Below are 22,630 nucleotides of genomic sequence, written 5' to 3'. Positions count from 1 at the left end.
GGATCAGGATGCCGTGAGAAAGAGAGATAACTTCAATGCAAGATGCAAGTTGCGGCGGAGTGGAAATCATGTCGACCCTTTCGCCTCCTCCTCATTCGCCGGCACCGTGTGTGTGGGAACGGTAGACTCGAAGTTCCACAAAGTTGTGAGAAGTAGCTGCAGATCTTATCGAGCTTTAGCTCCGTTCCTGGCAGGTAAGCCATGTTGTGGGTTTTGTCCTGTATCCGGGGTCCTTGTACAATACTGTAAGGGATCACAGATCGACCCGAGTCAAGCCCCACCACCCTTAGTGCCCCGTATGGCCATCTTCGTATGCAACCTATATAAGCTAGCTGCATCCTTCTCACCCCACTTTGCGCCTTCTTTCTTCTTGTTCTTCCATCCTCCTGCACTAGCGCCTATACCCACCGGCTCCTTCAGCAGCCGCAACCAAGCAAGCACAGTACAGCATCCCTAGCTGACTATAAGGCTCCGCCCCCGCCTCCGCCCCCGCCTCCGCCCCCGCCTCCGCCCCCGCCTCCGCCCCCGCCTCCGCCCCCGCCGCAGTGCCCCTTCCCTTTCTCACCACCAACTGTCGCATTCAGCGATTGATTAGCGCAGGATGATCAACTCAACGTACACGCCCGAGGGCAACATCGTCACCATGACCATGGTGGCAGGTGAAGAGACCGAGGTGGTCTACAACCTTGGCAACTTGGCCTGGATCATCGTGTCCACAGCGCTTGTCTTCATCATGATTCCCGGTGTTGGCTTTTTCTACTCCGGATTGTTGAGGAAGAAGTCGGCTTTGTCGATGCTCTGGATGTCAATGGCACTTCTAGCTGTTGTGTCATTCCAGTGGTTCTTCTGGGGCTTCTCGCTTGCTTTCTCGACTTCTTCGACCAACCCCTTCATCGGCGTAAGTCTCGCTCCTCCGCTACTTCTGGCAACATCCTCGCCATACCGTGTTGCAGTCAGACTAACTCATTCCTCATACTTTAACTTGAATTGCTTTTCATCATGCAGAACTTGGACAACTTCGGACTGATGGGCGTCGACATTAATGCATCCACCGGCGGAACTGCTGTTCCTCAGCTCCTTTACTGCATCTACCAGATGATGTTCGCTTGCATCACCGTTGTCATCGCATGCGGTGCCTTCGCTGATCGTGCTCGTCTCGGGCCCGTCTTGATCTTCGCCTTTGCCTTTATCACCATCGTCTACTGCCCCATCGCTTACTGGACATGGAACGTCGGCCTTGGCTGGTCGAACAAGATGGGCGGTCTGGACTTCGCTGGCGGGACACCCGTGCACATTGCCTCTGGTACCGCCGCTCTTGCCATTTCCATCTTCCTCGGCAAGCGCAAGGGCTACGGTACCGAGAAGCTTGCTTACCGTCCTCACAACGTCGCCTACTGCATCTTGGGAACCGTCTTCCTCTGGTTCGGTTGGTTCGGTTTCAACGGTGGTTCTGCTCTCGGTGCCAACTTAAGGGCTGTCCAAGCTATGATGGTTACCCAGGTTGCTGCTTCCGTTGGTGCCTTGACTTGGATGTTCTGGGACTGGAGGCTCGAGAGGAAGTGGTCTGCTGTGGGCTTCTGCTCCGGTGCTATCTCGGGGTTGGTCGCTATCACCCCTGCCTCTGGTTACGTCGGTACCCCAGCTGCTGTCGCATTTGGTGTCGTTGGTGGTACCGCTTGCAACTTTGCCACTGGTCTCAAGAACGTGCTTGGCTACGACGATGCTCTTGATATCTTTGCTGCACACGGTATTGGTGGTGTGGTTGGAAACATTCTCACCGCCTTCTTCGCCGACAACAGGGTCGCTTCCTTCGATGGTTCGGCGCTTATCCCCGGTGGTTGGATCAACAAGAACTGGATCCAGCTCGGTTACCAGCTTGCCGACTCCGCTTCGGGTTTCGGCTGGTCCTTCGTCGTCACCATGATCTTGCTCTTCGCCATCGATCGCATTCCTGGATGCCACTTCAGGGCAAGCGAGGACGACGAGATGCTCGGTATCGACCTGGCTCAGATCGGCGAGGAGGTCTTCTCTGTGCCTTTGCTGCATGACTTTCACCGACCAGAGGCTGGCGCTGAGGTGACTCACGCTACCAGATCGGTCGATGCCAAGTACTCGCCATCACACAGCGAGAAGGATCTCGAGGCTGCTCGGCGCACTTCCTCGTAAATGGCAAGGATTTCTTGTTCCTAGCCTCTTGTCACCAATATCACTTTCGTTTTCAGTAATACCAGATGGTGCAAAAAAAGTAGCCCTTGTGCCGTTTGAGCTTGACTGTGACATCGAGTCCTATACATTTCTTCCTCATCCTGATAGAGTGGAATGGGCAGGAATAGATTGATAGCGTCGTCCGCTGGCCCATCTCGTCTTACCATGATGCTTGTACATCTCCACTTCACGCCATCTGAAAAGCGTCCGACGTCCGCACACTGTCTGAAGGCTGCCTGCACAAGGTTCGCACGCCAGCCTCACGACGTTTGGATGGTGACGCTAGGTATGTTTCTGAGCTTACAAGTACACTTTGACAAGTAAATAAGAGAGCCAGAAGATCACGAGGATCTTGTCACGATCAACAGAACTTCCATTTGTGGTTACAGTTGGTGCAAGTGACAAACGTAGTCATCGGTTCATCTGCCGACCTTGTTTGCATCTGATAATACCTTGTCTTCCTCTGCTTGCATCTTCCGCACTGGAAAGCATCAGTTTCTGCCTCCTGCGCAGCCGCTCCCTTTGCCTTGAACAAGTTCTGCATTTGCAGTTCTTCAATCTCTCGTTTCCTCTTATCACTTGCCAGCTCTTCGTTGGTCATCGTGACAAGCTTGTCAGCTGGAATATCGCGTTCAATGACACGTACGCGAAGGTCCGGGTTGTTCTTGTCTTTGATGTTGAGCGAGAGACTGCGAACTTTGTTGCGGTAGTCAGCGGTGACAGAGCCTTTGCCTTGGTTGGCGAGTATGGCCGCTTCGACAGCTACAGCGGCATCAAAGACTTGTGAGTCGTTGAAGCCGCGTTGCTCCTTGTTGATCTCGAGAGATTGGTAGAGAAGCTTGAGACAGGCATTGCGAACTTTGTCGTTGAGGATTTCAAAGTCGATTTTGGTGTTGGAGGCTGGTGCTGCTGATGTTGGTATATCCGAAGGTGATATGTCTGCTGCTGATGCACCATTGCCGGTTGTACCTTCTGTTTTAGATGGTGGTGCAGGGGATGCGGTGGAGGAAGGAGCTTTGCTGCTGTTGGCACTTGACTGCTGCTGCTGTGCTCTTTGCTTGTCTACAGTCGCCTTCCAATCCTTGACCAACGACTTGGCCTGATCTGCCACTTTCTTGTCTGAATGCGAACGAAGCTTTCCTACAGCGACACCAATCTTGCTTTGACGGATGATATCTTCTGTCGGTGTCGAAAGGCCGGATTTGAGCGTGGAGAAGACAGAGAGAATGGCTTCGGAATCGGAAGAGCCAGCAAGTTTGGATAACTGCTTCTGCAGATTCTTGAGCTCGTCGAGCGAGAGGTCTTTCGAAGACATTGTACCGGTCCTATGTATCCCAGTGTCTGTGTTGGAGGCCAGTGAGATAGAGAGTGTGGGCTTCCGAGCCGTCTATTTGACGTTAAAGAAAGAACGTTATTGTGTATCACAGTCCAAGAACGATGAAAGGTTCAGCATTGCCTTCGTGAGGTATGCGGATGCGATGTTCTTGCTCGGGGTTATCGCTGCTGAGCTGTTAGAGTGTGGGTTTGATAGTATAGGTGGCGTTGGAGATGGAGGTAAGGTGTGAAGGTGTGATGAAGAACAGGCTGAGTCTAGACACGAAAGGTGTCGGACGTGACAAAGCAGGAACATTCAATTTTGAGCTCACATGCTCACAAAATCTAAGTCTCAGAATTGAATGCGACTAATGAGCCGGGCAAAAGTCTGTCGAGGAATTTGAATTTGAATTTGAATGCCGAATGCCGAGTTCGAGTTGACATTTTGGTGATTCTTCGCAGTCGCATTCACCTCTCAACACCCTGCTTTCATCGACATCATCCTTCAAAACCCCGGGAAACTTAGCCTGTTCAGCCTCAAGGGTCATTCACGCAGCGCAGCCATGGCAGTGGTATCTACGTCAGCTAACCAAGCTGGCCCTTCGACGTCTCCAGCGACCGAACAGCCTAGCCTGCCTCCACTTTCAGATCTGTTCGCCCGGTCGTCCAAACGAGCGCGACTGCTATTCCACATCGACGACGATTATGACTTTGACAAATTCGGCGAAGCATCGGCATTGGAACCGGCCAAGGACCATCTTTCGTCCAAGATCAGCTCGGAGTATGCTGATGCAAAGATATTGCCGCCTGCCATTTTAGCGCAACAAGCAGCAGCAGCAGGGCCTGCGCGCCCAGGAGCACCCAATGCGGCCGGCGCAGCAGCGAGACCCGCCAAAAGAAGAGGAGATGAGACATACCTATCAAGACTGATAGACCAGCTGGATGGAGGATCAGCAGCATCGACCGGGGTTGTTGGGCCGGTGGGGCCTTCATCTTCTAGTCAAGCGCTTACGATTCGCAGCACGAATGGCACCTCGTCCGCAGCGCGACCGTCTTCATCGACAGCATCATCTTCCGCGTTAGCACTTGCGTCACATCGCGGTGGATCCTCAGGACTGCTATCTCAGACTCTTATCCAGAAGAAGGAGATGGCGAACCGCAAAGCGAAACCGGCTTTCCATCCCAACTGGAAGCTCTCGCGTGTCATCTCAGGTCATCTCGGCTGGGTACGATGCGTGGCTGTCGAGCCAGGCAACAAGTGGTTTGCTACAGGTGCAGGTGATCGTATGATCAAGATCTGGGACCTGGCGTCCGGCGAGCTCAAGCTTTCGCTCACGGGTCACATCTCACCTGTTCGTGGCATCGCCGTGTCCGCAAGGCATCCCTACCTGTTTTCGGCTGGTGAAGACAAGGTGGTCAAGTGCTGGGACTTGGAGACCAACAGAGTCATTCGACAATACCGTGGACATCTTTCAGGCATCTACTCGCTTGCCTTGCATCCGACATTGGATGTCGTCGTTACTGGAGGCAGAGATGCAACAGCGCGTGTGTGGGACATGCGGACACGAACCGCGATCCATACACTAACGGGACACCGCGGTACAGTAGCTTCCGTAGTATGCCAGGACTCGGAACCGCAAGTGATCTCCGGCTCGATGGATGCTACAGTCAAGCTCTGGGACTTGGCAGCGGGTAGGGCAATTACCACGCTAACTCATCACAAGAAGAGTGTTCGTGCTCTCGCCATCCATCCGACACAGTACACATTCGCATCTGGAAGTGCAGGAGGTAACAACATCAAGACATGGCGATGTCCCGAAGGTACGCTTGTCAGCAACATGGCACACGATACGATTGTCAACACCCTGAGTGCGAATGCTGACGGTGTGCTATTCAGTGGTGGTGACGATGGAAGTCTCAAGTTGTTTGACTATGCCACAGGAACTCCCTTCCAGGTTGCGGAAGATGTACCACAGCCTGGATCTTTGGATGCTGAGGCAGGTGTGTTCTGCTCGACCTTTGACCAGACTGGCACGAGGCTTATCACTGGCGGTGCGGATAAAACAATCAAAATCTACAAGGAGGTTTGATTGTTGCTTCGATAGCGTTGTACAATGATGTATTTTTCTACATCCACTCTTAACAAATCATTACCGCACTTGCCCACATCTACATGCTCTGCAGAGCCTCATCGCTGTCTTTGCTGTTCTTTGTTGGCCTGCGTATACTGCAATGACTGCTCAAGCGTCAAATGTGAGCCATCTTCCATCCAGACTGAGGATGCCAAAGGACTGTTGTGGCTGGGGGGGGGGGATCTATCGTACGATAAATCTTCACCCAACGAACAACGGGGAGAAAAAAAAAAAAAAAAAAAAAAAAAAAAAAAAAAAACAATTTGGCCGAAGGCTGATGAGCTCGGAAAAAAGGGCTCAGCAGAACAACCTTCGTCTCTTGCAAATTTCGATATTCACCACGCACACGAGCTGACCATTGCGAGATTCAGGCAGAGAAACTCAACAGACCAACACTTTCGGCAAAAGCAAGTCAGCAGCAACGGCAATCTTGGAAGGATCGCCAGAAGATCAACTTTGCATCGCAAGATCAGTCGATAAGCTCGACGCCAAGTTCAGAGCATCACTACAGCAAGGATCATAAGGGCGGACCGACAAAGTCGTAAGATATGTCGCAGCATCGCAGAGGGGCCGACTCACATCCAGACGAACCTCCAGAAAAACGAAGGACGCTTCAGATCAAGCTAGGCAGACCACGTCCACAGACCGACCTTCAGCAGCCGGAACAGGCATCTCCGTCGCTCAACCGTGCAATCCGCATCTCGCTCAAAAGGAAACCTTCGATACCAGAATCGCATGCGACTCGACCTCGCTTTGCAGCTGCAGTTGCCTACCAAGACGATGAAGGTGACAATAATGACAAAGGCGACGATGATGAGGAGCAGCAAGTAAACACCGGTGCAACTTCAGATCAGGAAGACGAGCATGACGAGGACGGCCATGATGATCAAGAGGACGAAGAGGACGAGGGCAAAGATGGCGAGGAGGGTGACGAGGACGACGCAGACGGTGACCGTGACGGCACCGATGGAAAACAAGACGTTGGAACCGGAGAAGGCGATGGGGGGCTAGACAACAATGCTACTGATGCCAACGGCGGAGCAACGAGCCCACGTGTGCGCGGCAAGAATGGTGCTTTTAGAAGGACGAGTGGGAGCAGCTCAAATCCCTCTCGTCGACCCATCAAGCGCCTCCGTTCCAAAGGTCTTTACGAAGCACTTCCAAAACTCATCGAAAACCTTCAACGTCGTGATAGCTACAAGTTCTTCTGCGAACCTGTCAACCCAGACAATGTGCCCGGCTACACCGACGTCATCAAGACGCCTATGGACTTTGGCACCATGCAGCGCAAAGTGGATGACCGCTTGTACAGCCACATGGACGAGTTCAGGGTCGATTTCCAGCTTGTCATCTTGAACGCCCAGACATTCAATCCAGAAGGCACGCTTTACTACAACGAAGCCAAGCGAATCGGTACTTGGGGCAACAGGGCCATCGAGCGAGAAGGGATGGCAGTCAACGACAACGGTCGTGCAGGTGTCAAGGGCGACGAGATCAGGCGTCAGAAGAGACTGGCGAGAGATGCTGTAGCCTCGTCTTCCGCCGCAGTCATGAGTCCGGATACGCCCGCTGGCGAAACCTCTGGGCGCAGACAGCTGCGTGTCTCGACCCTTCAGCAACAACAGGCATTGGACGATGGCAGTCAGATGATCCATGTATCGACGCCCTCAGGCATAGATGGCGTGTCAGGCGACCTGTACACTCGCTCCGCGGCGCGAGGATCACATTTTGCCTTCAGTGCCGGTGTCGAGGCTATCATGGAAGCTGCTCGCGTCCCATCGCATGCACGACAAAGAGCTGCTGTTGCGCTTGGCCTTGTGGGCGGCACACTGACCCGCGAAGACTCTGTCCAACCAGGTTATGGGGTCAAAGGCGAAGGAGATGTTGAGATGGATCTAGATGATGAGGACGATATGGACGTGTCGGACGAGGAAGGTGGCCGTGCAAGTGTTGCCAGAGGAAGAGAGTCTCGTGAACGTTCCGTCACCGTGGATGGACCGGCAGGCTCTATCAGCCGTCGATTTGGCTCATCACAGCCCGGAGGCACTCCCTCTACACCCATGGGCCAAAGACAGCCGAGTCCAGATGCGCTGCGAAAACGTCTTGCAGCTGTGAGGGGTACACCGATCCAAGCATTAGCGAGTCCCATCGGACCGAACGCGACTGCTGGAGGCACGAGTAGAGCGTCCAAGCATGCTAAAGGAAAGCAGCGACTTGGTGCGCCCGGTACACCGAAGCGACTGTTGGCGCGAACAGGGAACATTGGTCCGGCTACACCTCTCTCTGGCATTGGTGCTTCAACTGGTGCTGTAACGGACCCTGCCGCTGCCGCCGCTGCAGCAGCAGCACAAGTGATGGCCAATGTCTCTCAAACGCATTTGCAACCAGGCATCGCAAACTACTCTTTTGATGACGACGGCTCCATCAACCCTGAAGACATCGATGATTTGCAGACTTTCTTAACCCTTCATCACAGTGACAGACATGTTCTCATGCCGACAATCGAATCACTTCATCCGATTCCTTTTATCCCTAGCGACTATGCTGGCAGCGGTGTTGGCGACAAGGACAAGGATCAGGATAAAGACAAGGACAAGTACGGCAAGGAGAAGGACAAGGAGAAAGCTAAGGACAAGGGAGCAGGCGCCGATGATGGCGATGATGATGATGAGGACGGAAAGGGCGAGGGAAGGGAGAAGGGCGATAAGGATCCGCTCTCGACTTTGCCCCCCGCACGACCAGGTGCGCCAGATCCGCTGTACTCGGCGATTGCACCTGAACCCGAGCCCTTCCAGTGCAATTTCAGCCACGATGTGGATGCTCTTCCGCCGCATTTCCGCAATCTGCCTTTCTACACACCGAGTCTCCGCGCTGAGATCAACATGGCAAAGCCCACGGAAACTCAGAAGGACAGACAAGCCGAGGTGCCTTGTTCATGGAGCAACCCAGCCTACATAGAAGCGTTGAAGAATGACAAGCGGCCGAAAAAGCAAAAGGACAAGGAAAGAGAAAGGGAACGCGAGACGCTGGAGGATTGGAGTTACTTCCGACCGATCCTGACGCGGTTGCTGGAGATCACTGATCTTGGGCCGTACAGCGCGCTTGTCCCAACGGCAAAGATCAATGCTCGAGACGCAGGTATCACGAAGAGCAAAGCTGCTGAGCAAATCGAGGCACCGAGCGGCACCGGACTTGCCACGACACTACTAGCTGAGGATGGCATCGAAGCCATCAAGGTTGAGCTGAAGCGAAAAAGGCAAGGTCTAACCCTGCCAGAGCAGCTGCTCGATCGATACATTCAAGCTGCTCGCAACGGCGATGCAAAGGCTGGGAAGGAGCTCCTGACGGTCGAGCAGAGACAGGATGCATCTCGTATCTTGTCAGACATGGTGTATGCTGGAGTAGTCGGCAATGCTTACATTCGCAGCGTTGGAGAATTTGTTGGAGGTGCAATGCATCACGCTATGCTGCTGGATGGAGCGGACGACGAGGAAGAGCATCAAGCTGCGGCGGCAGAGAGACAACTCTTGATAGCCGCAGTACTGGGTCAAGCCAGGGAGGAGATCGACATCCCCGAGCCGACAGCTGCTTCTCGACGCGGACCGTTCATGTGGCGTGACACGACCGAAGAGCCGGGTGGCGGTACAGGCACACCTTTGGTTGCTCCGAACGACGGCGATCAGGATCAGCAGCAGGGTAGGGCTTCAACTGCTCACACGACCGCTATCGGCACACCAGCAGTCGCAGGAATAGAAGAAGTCAAGCCGGCCATCTCCGGGTTGTTGGAGGAACTTGATGTGGTGGAAAAACAGCTAGCGCCACTGCCCAAGCCTCTAGCTCAGATGGTTGAGGAAGAAATCATCCGACCTATCACCGGCAACACGTTGGACGTTCTTCACCTTGTTGCAGTCTATCTCAAGACACAAGGCTCTGAAGCGCTCGATGTGGAAGAGGTCGAGGCAAGGCTGTTGAAGGAGCAGGCCACCCGCCACAAGGTTGAGGGACTCGACCCCTCGCTGCTTGCCGACAATACCGGGAAGAAGTCAGAAGTGGCCGTAACGATGACTCCACCGCCGCCAGCAGCAGCAGCAGCAGCACAATCTCAATCGCAATCGCAATCGCAACCGCAGCCTCAGGTAGACATTCCGTTGCCGTTCACAGCGGAAACAGAATGGTTGAAGGATCAGCCCGAACTCACGCGACTTTTGGACGAGGCTCGTCAAGATGTCGACAGTCTAGGTTCCATTGTCAACTACATCATCCAAAGCGCCTGATTTCAAGCGCATGCTTCCGTTGGTCATTCCTGGCAGGCAGAAGCAACAAGAAGCGATACATTGTATGACAAAGATGCGTGTGTCTACCATTATACTCGTATCTCACTCTCTAATTGGTGTATTACTAGCAGACCGTTCTTGTGAAAGTGAACTCGTTTGTTGTGTGTGATTGTGTGGACTCGGCGACATCCGAAAGCATAGCCGCATTAAAAAAAGATGTTTGTTAGACCCTGTCTTTGATGTACGAATACTGAAAAAAGAAAAGGCTCAGCGCTAGCCGCTAGTAGGCGACGCAAAATCGGGTGATTTTCACGACACAAGAGGGCAAAGGATAGACACTGGCGACGTGGCTGCTATTTTCAGGCGTAGACGCGTTTCAAAAAATCACCCCATCTTGGCGGTGTGCTGCTGCTTTATTTTGCAAATGAGAAAATTTGAATCTAAGCTAAGCATTCGGCGACTCTTGGAGGCTGTCCTAGGATCGACACTTTCCTTTCTATGACAGCACAAATTGGGCTGTTCGCTTCCAAAGTAACACGCGTGTTGTTCGACTCTGCTCTGCTCGCCATCCCACCACCATCACGTCAAGGCTCCTTCATCACACTTGGAGCTTCGTCGATACCATCCTATTTGGTAGCGCTTTTGCTCCTGTCGTCACGATGGAGTTCGTTTCACAGCAGTTCAACTCGACCGTCGGGTCCCTGATGAAGCCGGCCACCACCCAGTTTGCCTCGGACCTTTACAAGAACACCGACTTTGCCTCGCTCAACTTGCTTGAAAAGGCATGGGCCAACTGGTACCTCTACTGGGGCAACCCTGTGATTGCCACCGGTATCATGTCGTTCATGATCCACGAGATCGTCTACTTTGGCCGTGCCATTCCTTGGATCATCATCGACTCGATGCCATCGATGCGCAAGTACAAGTTGCAGGATGACAAGGTGCCCACCCCTGAACAACAGTGGAAGTGCACCAAATACGTTCTTCTCTCGCACTTCACCGTCGAGTTGCCACAGATTTGGTCTTTCCACCCCATTTGCGAATACTTTGGTCTTGCCACCCACGAGGTACCTTTCCCACACTGGACTAAGATTGCATGGCAGATCGGGCTCTTTTTCTTGTTCGAGGATGCTTTCCACTACTGGGCTCACCGTGCTCTTCACTGGGGACCTCTGTACAAGCACATTCACAAGAAGCACCACGAGTACTCGGCTCCCTTCGGCCTCGCTGCCGAGTATGCTCACCCTCTCGAGGTCCTCATTCTCGGCACTGGTACCATCGGCGGTCCCTTTGCTCTTTGCGCTTTCACCAAGGATCTGCACATCTTGACGGTCTACATCTGGATCGTGCTTCGTTTGTTCCAGGCTATCGACGCTCACTCGGGTTACGACTTTCCCATTTCGCTTCACAACTGGATCCCCTTCTGGGCTGGCGCAGATCACCACGACTACCACCATCAGGCTTTCGTCGGCTGCTACTCGACCTCGTTCCGCTGGTGGGACCACTTCCTGGGCACTGACCTTTCATACAAGCGTGCCCGCGCTCGTCAGGCCGAGAAGAAGCGACAGGCTTTGGAAGGTGCCAAATCTGCTGCTGCCAAGGCTCAGTAAAGGCTTCAATCTTTAGGCTGAACACCACTCTGTTTGCTCCGTCTCTCATCATTGCATCCTCTACAGATGATGTGTTTTCTGAGCGCAAGGATCGAGTATCAAGTTCTCGACTTGTTGTACATAGTTAATTGGCGACAGAGAGCTATGCTTGACTCATTCGCTTGCGCAGTTGCAGCGTGGTCAAGACATCCTTCTCTCTCTCTGCCCCCTTCCATCTCGAATAATTATAGAACACTTAACACAATCCCCTTGTACTGCTTCTCTTCTCGTCTGTGCTGTTGCAATGTTCCGTAAAGCGATGAATGAGCTTTCTCTTGCACTGTCAGCGGTACCGATGCGGCAGAGTTTTCAGAATTGGACCTGAATTTTCACTCACGTGATGTTGCACGTGATCTACTCGCGCAAATGCCTCCACTTTTCCTGCACAGCTCATTTTGCATGAACCCACGGTGTTAATAATGACTGTATCTACTTTGATTGTGCGACGAGAGTGTCAAAGATGGTGGAGCTGGTTCGGATTCCAGAACAAGTGGTTCGGATTCCGGAACTACTTCATTTTCCGGCCGACACTTCCCTTTGTTGGCTAAGAAAATTAACCCTCTAAAAACACAGCTTATACAGTATGCATGTAAACTGTCCCAAGATTTTACATGTCACCATACATCACTCTAATGCTCAATAGCTATAAGTTGTATTGCCACACTGTCTGATATCATCTGAAAGCACTGCTTCTTCTCTCCAAGACTGTGGAATTGATATTGACATTGACTAAAAAAATTGTGCTATGAAGAAGAGCTGAATTTTTTTTTATTGTGGGACAGTTTATGGAGCATGCTCCCAAATAGCAACACCACTCCATTCCTGACCTTGTGGGCTTTTGACTACAATGAAACTTGTAATGTAACTTGGTGGGCACCTTCATACACATTGAAAGTAGTGACATGGAAAGTTTCAGCTCAATCAGATGACTGTGAGCAATCTGGCAGCACTTCCAGTCTGACACCATCATATCTATACCATCATGACAAAAACCACTCCCGAGAAGCACCAATTGGCACTCCTTTGCCTCCAAAATGGAGAATCTACCTGTTCAGTTGCCATGAAACTCAGTCTGAGCAAGTCTATGGTGTCTTGCATCAGCAAAAGTGCCTCTGCTGATGCTCCAAAGTCAAAGGGGGGCCAGCCGAGAAAACTCCAGCCTCGTCATGTTCGCTTCCTGGACCACTATTTCGAGCTCAATTCAACGTCCACAGTCAGGAAAGTGTCATGGGCCTGACTGCGCAGGAAGCAGGAAGACCTGACAGTTCATATGAAGGTAGCACAGGAATTGAGGGATCAGGTAGATTGGTGGATTTACAGAAGAATTCAGTGAGATTGGTAGTAGACACAGTTCTATGACAGATCTCATTGGGATATGCCCAAATGAAGTCAATTTCACAGATCCTACCAGAATCTGCAGTAAGTATGACAGTATGGCAGATTTCACAGAGATCAGTGACAACGACATTCATATGACAGTTTCACATGTGAGAGGGACTATGCTCACAAGCGAGGAGGATCGAGCACTGCCAAGACAGGGACCAAGCTCATGAAGTGTGCAGATGGTTACCACTCAGGGGCTCAGGAGATAAGCAGACAAGAGAACTGTCACCAGTTGAAGGAAGAGGAGCTGTGTGATGGGCACCAGCGAACAGGCCATGAGGAAGAGGAGCAGTGTCGATGGAGTCGACACAGCTCAGGAAGGACAGGAGCGACAAGGTGTAATGGGCCTGAATGCTCAAGAAGCAGGAGGGCCACTGGTTCATATGGAAGGAGCACAGGTATCGGAGATCTAGTCAATACCAGTGGTGAGCATGGTCGTAGTGCAGTCTCCATGGAGACCATGGACTCCTACAGACTGTCATGGGCCTGAATGCTCAAGAAGCAGGAGGGTCACTGGTTCATATGGAAGGAGCACAGGTATTGGAGATCTAGTCGATACCAGTAGAGAGCATGGTCATAGTGCAGTCTCCATGGAGACCATGGACTCCTATGGACTCACATGCAAAGGAGGACTGGGCCCATATGTGAGGGAGGGCCAGGCACAGCCACAAAGAGGACCAAGCTCAAGGAGCATGCAGACAGTTACCACTCAGGGGCTCGAGAGACAAGAGTCAAAGGAACCATCACTGGTCAAAGGAGAAGGAGCAGTGTCAAAGGAGTCGACACAGCTCAAGAGGCACAAGGGTGCCAAGCAAGCAGGATAGCAAGGAGGAGGAGCAGTGTTGAAGGAGTCGATAGCTCAAGGAGGACAGGAGTGGTGCTAGAGGGGCCCCCTGTACAAGTACTCGATGAAGAAGGTACTCTCTGGAGAGAGAGCAGGAGCAGCGTCACTGGCGACACTGTGAAGTGGTATATAACCATACTTTCTCATCATCAAAGGTTGAGTGGATCCTCATCCACTCTACACACACCATAACTAGTTATCACTTCAGCATAAGTATATATTAGTTCCAGTCAGCATAGTAGCAATCTATCAAGATTGCTCCTCATTGTAGTGCATGTGTTGTATCACCACTACCTGATGTCCGAAGGCAGCCCATAGCAGGTCAGCGGTCTGGATATAGATAGAACCGAAGGCAGTAGTCCACTGTGGTCCAGGGATCACTCCAAGCATTAGTCAGCACACTGGACACTCGTGTTGACGCCACCGAATTACCACCAACACCATCAACCTCATCATCATCAACACTCACACCAGACCTTGGTGTCATCATAACCTACATATTGATATTGATTGTGCTGAGCTACCCCTGAATGGAGTGTCCACAGAGGTCAGCTGAAACCTACAATAGTATATACAACAAACGCCACCCACTGTCATTGCGCAACTTGATAGTCACCGAGTGACTAGCTCATCAAGACTGATACCGAGACAATAGCTGTCACACAGTTTGATAGTCACCGAGTATCTCAACAGACTGACCTGGGTTTCAGGCGCAAGACCCCTGACACCAAGCTACCCCTGAACAGAGTGTCCACAGAGGTCAGCTGAAACCTACAATAGTATATACAATGAATGCCACCCACTGTCATCGTGCAACTTGATAGTCGCCAAGCGATGTAGCTCATCGAGACCGATACTGAGACAATAGCTATTGCACAGTTTGATAGTCACCGAGTATCTCGACAGACCGACCTGGGTTTCAGGCGCGAGACCCCTGACACAAAGCTCAATGAGGAGGAGGAGTCTCAGTGGAGACTCTTGTACAGTATTCGGCAGTGAGGGTACTCTCTGGAGAGAGAGCCGGAGCAGCGTCACTGGCAACACTGTGAAGAGGTATATAACCATACCTTCTCATCACAAATGGTCAAGTGGATCCCCATCCACTCTACACCATATAACTAGTATTACTTCAGAAGCATAAGTACTCATTAATTTCAGTCAGCATAGTCGCAATCAAATAGATTGCCTCTCATTGTAGCATGTGTGTTGTATCACCGCTCACTGACATCCGAAGGCGGTTCATAGTAAACCAGCTGTCAGCGGTCGCACACCTGAAACCTGAGATCGGTAGTAGTGTCGATACTATTACCGATTCTGTTGAGTTATGCAACAACACTAGTGGTATTTCGATTCTCAGTGAAACATGCGATAGAGCTGTCTCTCTCACTTTTCCTGCTCGAATCTGTAGTTGTAGTATTGCTATTACAGGTTTCGACTAACCGCTGTGGACACTCCATCCAGAGGTAGCTCAGCACGATCAATATCAATATGTGAGTATGGTAACACCAAGATCTGGTGTGAGTATCTTGTTGGTAATGTGATAGGTGGCATCAACATGAGTGTCCAGTGTGTCGACTATCGCTTGAGGTGATCCCCAGACCACAGTGGACTACTGCCTTCGGTTCTATCTTTATCTGGACTGCTGGTTTGCTATGAACTGCCTTCAGATGTCAGTGAGTGGTGATACAACACATGCACTACAAGGAGGAGCAATCTATCGATTACTACTATGCTGACTGAACTAATGAGTACTTATGCTTCTGAAGTAATACTAGTTATGGTGTGTGTAGAGTGGATGAGGATCCACTCATCCACCGATGATGAGGAGGCATGCTTTTATACATCTTATGCAGTGTCGCCTGTGACACTGCTCCGGCTCTCTCTCCAGAGAGTACCTTCTTCGTCAAATACTATCCAGGGGCCCCTGATGAGGCGCCTCCTCCTCCTCTAGCCCTGCTTGCTTGTCGCTCCTGTCCTTCTTGAGTTGTGTCGACTCCTTCAACACTGCTCCTCCTCCTCATGACTTGCTCGCCAGTGTCCTTTACACAGCTCCTCTTCCTTCAACCAGCGATGGTTCTCCTGGCCCTTATCTTGTGAGCCCCCCTGAGTGGTAACCAGCTGCATGTTCCTGAGCTTGGTCCCTGTCTTGGCAGAGCTTGGTCCTCCTTGCATGTGAACTTGGTTCTCCTCGCATGTGAAATTGTTGTATGAATGTCCTTGTCACTGATCTCCATGGAATCTGCCATACGATCATACTTACTACAGATTCTGGTGGAATTCGTGATATCAACTTCATTCATGCAGATCTCAATGAGATCTGTCATAGAACCATGTCTACTACTGATCTCACTGAATTCTTCTGTAATTCCCACGATCTACCTGATTCCTCGATGCCTGTGCTCCCTTCATATGAACTTACAGGCCTTTCTGCTTCTTGCGCATCCAGGCCCATGACACCAGTGGTCCAGATTAGATAGAACCGAAGGCAGTCGTCCACTGCGGTCTGGGGATCACCTCAAGCGATAGTCGACACACTGGACACTCGTGTCAATGCCACCAGTATCATACTCACACCAGACCTTTGGTGTCATCATCAAGTTCATCCAACATCATATCGTTATTGATCATGCTGAGCTACCTCTGGATGGAGTGTCCACAGCAGTTAGTCAAAATCTGCAATAGCATTACTACAACTACAGATTCTAACGAGAAAAGTGATAGAGATGGCTCTATCGCATATTTCACTAAGAATCGAAATACCACTAGCATTGTCACATAACTCAACAGAAAGGGTAATAACATCGATACTACTACTGATCACAGGTTTCAGGTGCATGACTGCTGACATTAGAGTGGATCATTCAAGCAGCACCCCACAATCACCATGACAGACCCCAGCCTCAATGACAAGCTTGATAGGCTACTTGCCCTATTGGAAGCTCAGCTCGAGCTTACCAGGCAGGGTCAATGAGAGGAATGACTTTGTCATGCTCACCTGAGTGGAGAGGACACGAACAAGCTCTCCTGCTCAGAAGATCAGACAGGAGGAGATGAATCCATGATAGGAGATCCACATACTCCTACCCCAGCTTTGCGACCAAGACAATTGGTCTCATTCGCCAACTTGGACAAGCAGTCTGACATCAATTATGAAAAGTATGCCTCACCCACAGGGCTGAAGTATGTCAAGCCCAGAGTGGACCTGTACAGTAGGATCAGGATGGATCCTTATGGCCTAGACTCGGAGGAGGATGCTAGCATATTAGTAGACCTCACGTGATCAAAGCCAATTGCCACTCCCTTCCCAAAGTTTAACACCAGAGATGTGGAGATCTTCATCCTCGAAGCCAAAGCCTGGTTCAAGTTCAACCAGGTCTATGAGCAATCAAGGATGATCAATCAACCATAGCATATGAGTGGATCCCCATCCACTCTTTTACTTATTATACTACTTACTCTATCTACTCAGTTATGTACCATTGCAATAGCAGTGCTCTTGCAACGACTCTCAACATGTGTGTTGTATCACCATTAGTCAACAACTGTAGGCAGTGTTCTTCAACACTAGCAGTCCAGTGCCCTTACTGTAGGTGGTGTTCTTCAACACTAATGGTCCAGTCCCTTGCTGTAGGTGGTGTTGCTTGACACTTGCAGTCCAGTCAGTTATTGTAGGTGGTGATTCACACCTGTGGTCCAGTAACTCCCATCCTCTGTAGGTGATTAGCATATCATGGTCCAGACAACATCCAAGAGCATTATCAACAGTACTATGAACACTCATACTGTAGGAGAGGGTGTATTACCCACTCACCAACAAACAATGTTCATGCTGTGCAACCTCTGAATGGAGTGTTCAAGGCAGTCAGTCAAGACTTACCAGGCAGTGATGCTTGGTTATGTTTAGGCAAAACATATCAAGTAGACCTTGCTCAATCAACCTCAACTAGTCTCTGGCGCATGACCGCTTACACCGGTGCCGCCACACATCACGTTGAGCGATTCGGGGACTTAGAAGGACAAGTCAATCTGGATGACAATGAACTAGTTATTGATTTGTTCAGAGGCAGTCTCACATGTAGCCTACAAGAGATGTTTGAACAAAACCCACCCATGAAAAGGTGGGAATGGTATCGAGAAGTTGAGGAGATCAACAGGCAGAGGATGCTGCTACAGCAGTCCTCTGCTAGGCATCTGAGCGCCGCTCCATTGAGACTTAACCCAGGAACCCAACCTACACCACTGGCACAAGGTTCATTCCCAGCTCGACCACTGGCACAAAAAACAATAGGAAACACTAGTTGACCAACCAAATGGCTATTGCCTCATCAGCTTGTTCAGGGTCCAAGACAAGGAAGCCCTGCAGTAGCAAGCAGCAGCACTTGTCATCTGTGCAAGGGGCTTGGCCATTGGGCAAGAGTTTGCCCAAGCAAGAAGCCAGACACCTCGGGACCATGACCAATGGGCCCAAAAGTCATGGTGACTACTGAGTCCTCCTTTGAAGAAGGAGACCTGGAGCCAGGGGATGATTGAACAAAGGGCCCAGAAATGGTCGATCCTGATGACCTGGACTTCAGCCAGTACCAACCACCAATGGATGCTGGCCATGAAGAGGTCCAAGATGATGTCAACAAGGGAAACGGCAGTGGGGTGATGCACTGATGGTGTGCATTGCTCTACAAACCTCATCACCATCCCTTTGTATATATCAAGACTGCCCCCTATGTTTCTCTACCAGTGGAGGAAAAGCAGTATTAGAGCTCTCCAGGATGGTCCAAGACCATCCAGCTCATATACTTGCTGACACTGGCACTGGTTTGTCCATAGTTTCAGATTCTTTTATTAGTAAGTACCACATACCCACAAAACCCACAAAAACAAGAACCATACATGGTGTCACTGGACACCAGCTCACCATCAATAGCTCAGTGAGCCTTCAAGTAGCCATTGGAGAGCACAGCCTCAGAGTAGTTGAAGTCTTGGTAGCCGACACTGCCAACTATGACCTCATCCTGGGTTTTACTGAACTAAGGAAGCTCAAGCCAACCATACAGTGGGATACAGGCCAATTGGAGTTCAAGACCCATGACCAGGACCAACCCCCAAAACAGCCCCCTGAAGAAGCTGTAACTAGGGAACTATATGCAAATTTGGCAGAATTCATCATAAGAAGTGATCTATTACCAAATTTGGTGAAAGATGCTGTAACTAGCGAGCTAAAACAAGAGCCTGCCATAAGGGACAGCCTATTACCAAATTCAGCAAAATCAGTTGTAATGAGCTTCTATGACAAGAAACTGAAACACCCAACCATTCATGGGAATGAGTTCATTTCAGTGGCAAGCCTGATACAGGCTGCCCTCAAAGATGGACCCATTGGGTTCATACTCTTGGACCTCCCACCCTCATCACTCCTGGCTTTTGGGTTTGTACCCACTGGTGCCAACAAGGGCATAGAAATGGAAGTAGAGGTTGATCAGAAGGTATCAGCAGAAGATATACCTGGGCCATATCAACATCTGCGAGATGTGTTTGATGAGGTGGAAGCAGACAAGCTGCCCCACCATACCAAACATGATCTCCATCTAGAACTGATGAAAGACAGTAGGCCACCACAGGGCCCACTGTACCTCAAGGGGCCCAAGGAAATGGATGAATTGAGGAAGTACCTTGATGAGAATCTCACAAAGGGGTTCATACATCCCTCAAAGAGCCCAGCGAGATCTCCAGTGCTTTTTGTACCCAAGAAGGATGGAGGTCTCAGGCTATGCATGGACTACTGTGGTCTGAATGAGATCACCCTCAAGAACTGGGCGCCAGATAAAGTCAAGAAGGAGCTGTGTCGAAAGGGGGCATCACACATCATCAGGCAGAAGGAGGGCATGAAGGTGAGAGGGCAGTGTTGCATAACCCTTATGCTGTGCAAATGGTAGGAGTGCAGTATCAAAGGGATTGGTGCCAGCAGGACAAGACAGTGCCTAACAGGGGACAAAGGCCCCTCAAGAGGAGCAGGATAGGTGTTGAGGGAAAACACCAACTGGACACATAAATACTCTCATTCTACCACAAGCATACGAGTGGATCGGCATCCACTCTGACTTGACTTACTTACTTTATACTTTACTCAGTTATGTATCATTGCAATAGCAGTGCTCTTGCAATGACTCTCAACATGTGTGTTGTATCACTGTTAGTTGACAACTGTAGGTGGTGTTCTTCACACCAGTGGTCCAGTTCATTACTGTAGGTGGTGTTGCTCGACACCAGTGGTCCAGTTGGTTATTGTAGGCAGTGATTCACACCAGTGGTCCAGTAACTCCCATCCTCTGTAGGTGATTGGCATATCACTGTCCAGATGACATCCAAGAGCATTAACAACAGTACTATGAACACTCATACTGTAAGGGAGGGTGTATCACCCACTCACCAACAAACAATGTTCATGCTGTGCAACCTCTGAATGGAGTGTTCAAGGCAGTCAGTCAAGACTTACCAGGCAGTGATGCTTGGTTATGTTTAGGCAAAACATATCAAGTAGACCTTGCTCAATCAACCTCAGTTAGTCTCTGGCATGCAATCACTTACATTAGAGTGGATCGTTCAAGTTGTGCCCCATGACAACATGATGGAGCCTGACACCAAGGATAGGTTTGAGGAGCTGCAGAGAATAATGGAAAGGTCCGAGGAAAGAATGGAGAAGCTCCTATCAATGAATTGGACAGTTACCAATCGCTTCATGCAAAGGTTGGAGTCATTGGAAGCCCTCATCAGGAGCAACAGTCAGTCTGAGGAGACTACCAATGAGGAGTCATTTGAACCCAACCCAGCACCCAGACCACACAGGGCAGGGTCATTCCTAGGTCAAAACACACAATCATATTCAAACTATGAGAAGTATGCAACCCCTACCAGGCCAAGGTACAGACAGCCCTACAAGGGAATACCTAGGGACACCGAATATGACATCAAGAACATGGGGGAGCCTTCCCCTGGTCAGTCTAAACCACTTTCCACCCCTTTCCCAAAGTTCAATCTGAGGGATGTGGAAATCTTCCTGATTGAAGCTGAAACATGGTTCACATTCAATCAAGTATATGTCCACAAGAGCATGATCCATCACACAGGGTCCCAGTTGGAAGGGAATGCTCACAAATGGTGGACATCCAAGATATGAATTGATCACGAACAACAAGGGAGACTGTTCCATGACTGGCATTATTTCAGACAACACTTGACCGAACAATACAACCCCTGCAATTCGAGAATCAAAGCCTACAACAAGCTACTCAACATGCAACTCACAACTGACACACCTGGTGCAGCTACTCAACATGTTGAATGGTTCAGAGACCTCAAAGGGCAAGTCAATATGGAGGACAGGGACTTGGTTATTGACTTATTCAGAAGTACCCTCACCCACAGTCTTCAGGAGAAGTTTGAGCAAAACCCACCCACAAGTATTTGGGAATGGTATCAAGAGGTAGAGGACATTGACTGTCAATGTATGGTGATGCAACATTCTGCCTCAAAATATCCCAGCATACTTATGTCTTGCATGAACCCAGTAGCACGAGCAACAACATCAGCAATTCCACAGGCCTGACAACCTGGACCTGTGACTGCAGGTAATTCATACTGACTTGGTAATTGTCCCCTGCCTCCTCACCTGATACAAGCCCAGAAGCCAAGGGAGGCTAACCCTCAGGACAGCAACACCTGTCATTTATGCAGAGGCACAGGACATTGGGCAAGGGATTGTCCCACTAGAAAACCTTCTGTGCCAATGACAACCAGACCTAATGGACCAAAAGTCATGGTGACTGTAGAAGATGCCCCCAAGGGAGAATCAAGTCCTGAGGAGGAAAGCACAACTGAAGAAGAGCTGCAAGATGCATATTCAGTCAAGCAAGCCAGCCTTGAGCTTGCTCAGTTATCTCTTGCTGACAAAGCAGAGAGCGATTATGAGGAGGACGAGGAGGGAAACATCAGTGGGACAATGCCCTGATGGTGTGCATTGCCCTACAACCCTGGTCACCATCCATTTGTACATATCAAGAATGTTCCATTTGTTTCTCTGCTAACACAAGCAAGGCGATGCTTGAGTTAACAGGTATGATCCAAGATCACCCGGCTCAAATACTTGCCAACACTAGCACAGGCTTATCCATAGTTTCAGAATCTTTTGTCTGCAAGTACCACTTAAACACAAAACCAACAAAAACACGAACTGTACATGGTGTCACTGGACACCAACTTGCCATTAACAGCTCTGCTATGGTGCAGGTAGTTATTGGAAAACATGAACTAGGGGCAGTGGAGGCATCAGTAGCCGACACTGCTGAGTATGACCTCATTCTGGGTTTCTTGGAATTGAAAAGGTTGAGACCAACGATCCAGTGGGATACTGGCCAACTCAAATTCAAGACCCAAGCTCAGAAGGACCAACCAGAAGAGTCGGGAGCCCTATGACAGGTGCCCCTGAAGATAAACAAAAAGGATCCCCCTGATAAGAACTATAAGTCTATTAAACTTCATGGACATGAGTTCATATCAGTGGAATGACTGATCCAAGCAGCTTTGGAGGATGGCCCTATTGGGTTCATGCTGCTAGACACTCTGCCCTCATCTCTTCTGGCATTTGGATTTGTGCCTACTGGAGCCAATCGAGGGGTAGAAATGGAGGTAGAAGCAGATAAACCAGTTATGGTCAAGGACATACCAGAACTGTACTGACATCTACGAGAGGTGTTCAATGAGGTGGAAGCAGACAAGCTACCACCACACACAGAGCATGATCTACAGCTTGAACTGGCTGAAAATAGTAAGCCCCTC

General features: G+C 50.3%; 5 protein-coding genes across 5 annotated transcripts; 4 read left to right on the top strand and 1 right to left on the bottom strand.

Annotated features, from left to right (window-relative positions):
* Positions 1-601: 601 nt before the first annotated feature.
* Positions 602-2,166, top strand: UHO2_00099 (putative high affinity ammonium transporter; the record flags this gene model as incomplete). Its single annotated transcript, XM_041556719.1, has 2 exons — positions 602-898; positions 1,006-2,166. The coding sequence occupies 2 exons, from the start codon at positions 602-604 to the stop codon at positions 2,164-2,166; spliced, it is 1,458 nt and encodes a 485-aa protein (XP_041412653.1).
* Positions 2,167-2,566: 400 nt separating this feature from the next.
* On the bottom strand, positions 2,567-3,520 carry UHO2_00098 (uncharacterized protein; the record flags this gene model as incomplete). The annotated part of the gene is made up of 1 exon (XM_041556718.1): positions 2,567-3,520. The coding sequence occupies one exon, from the start codon at positions 3,518-3,520 to the stop codon at positions 2,567-2,569; it is 954 nt and encodes a 317-aa protein (XP_041412652.1).
* A 562-nt stretch (positions 3,521-4,082) lies between these two features.
* On the top strand, positions 4,083-5,609 carry UHO2_00097 (uncharacterized protein; the record flags this gene model as incomplete). The annotated part of the gene is made up of 1 exon (XM_041556717.1): positions 4,083-5,609. One exon carries the CDS (start codon positions 4,083-4,085, stop codon positions 5,607-5,609), a length of 1,527 nt encoding a protein of 508 aa, XP_041412651.1.
* Positions 5,610-6,199: 590 nt separating this feature from the next.
* Positions 6,200-9,925, top strand: UHO2_00096 (uncharacterized protein; the record flags this gene model as incomplete). The annotated part of the gene is made up of 1 exon (XM_041556716.1): positions 6,200-9,925. The coding sequence occupies one exon, from the start codon at positions 6,200-6,202 to the stop codon at positions 9,923-9,925; it is 3,726 nt and encodes a 1,241-aa protein (XP_041412650.1).
* Positions 9,926-10,584: 659 nt separating this feature from the next.
* Positions 10,585-11,535, top strand: UHO2_00095 (putative ERG25 - C-4 methyl sterol oxidase; the record flags this gene model as incomplete). The annotated part of the gene is made up of 1 exon (XM_041556715.1): positions 10,585-11,535. The coding sequence occupies one exon, from the start codon at positions 10,585-10,587 to the stop codon at positions 11,533-11,535; it is 951 nt and encodes a 316-aa protein (XP_041412649.1).
* Positions 11,536-22,630: the final 11,095 nt, after the last annotated feature.

Source organism: Ustilago hordei (genome assembly GCF_900519145.1).
Source record: "Ustilago hordei strain Uho2 genome assembly, contig: UHO2_contig_01, whole genome shotgun sequence".
NCBI classification, from domain to species: domain Eukaryota; kingdom Fungi; phylum Basidiomycota; class Ustilaginomycetes; order Ustilaginales; family Ustilaginaceae; genus Ustilago; species Ustilago hordei.
Note: the sequence above shows the minus strand (reverse complement) of the source record. Positions and strands in the feature narration are given on the sequence as shown.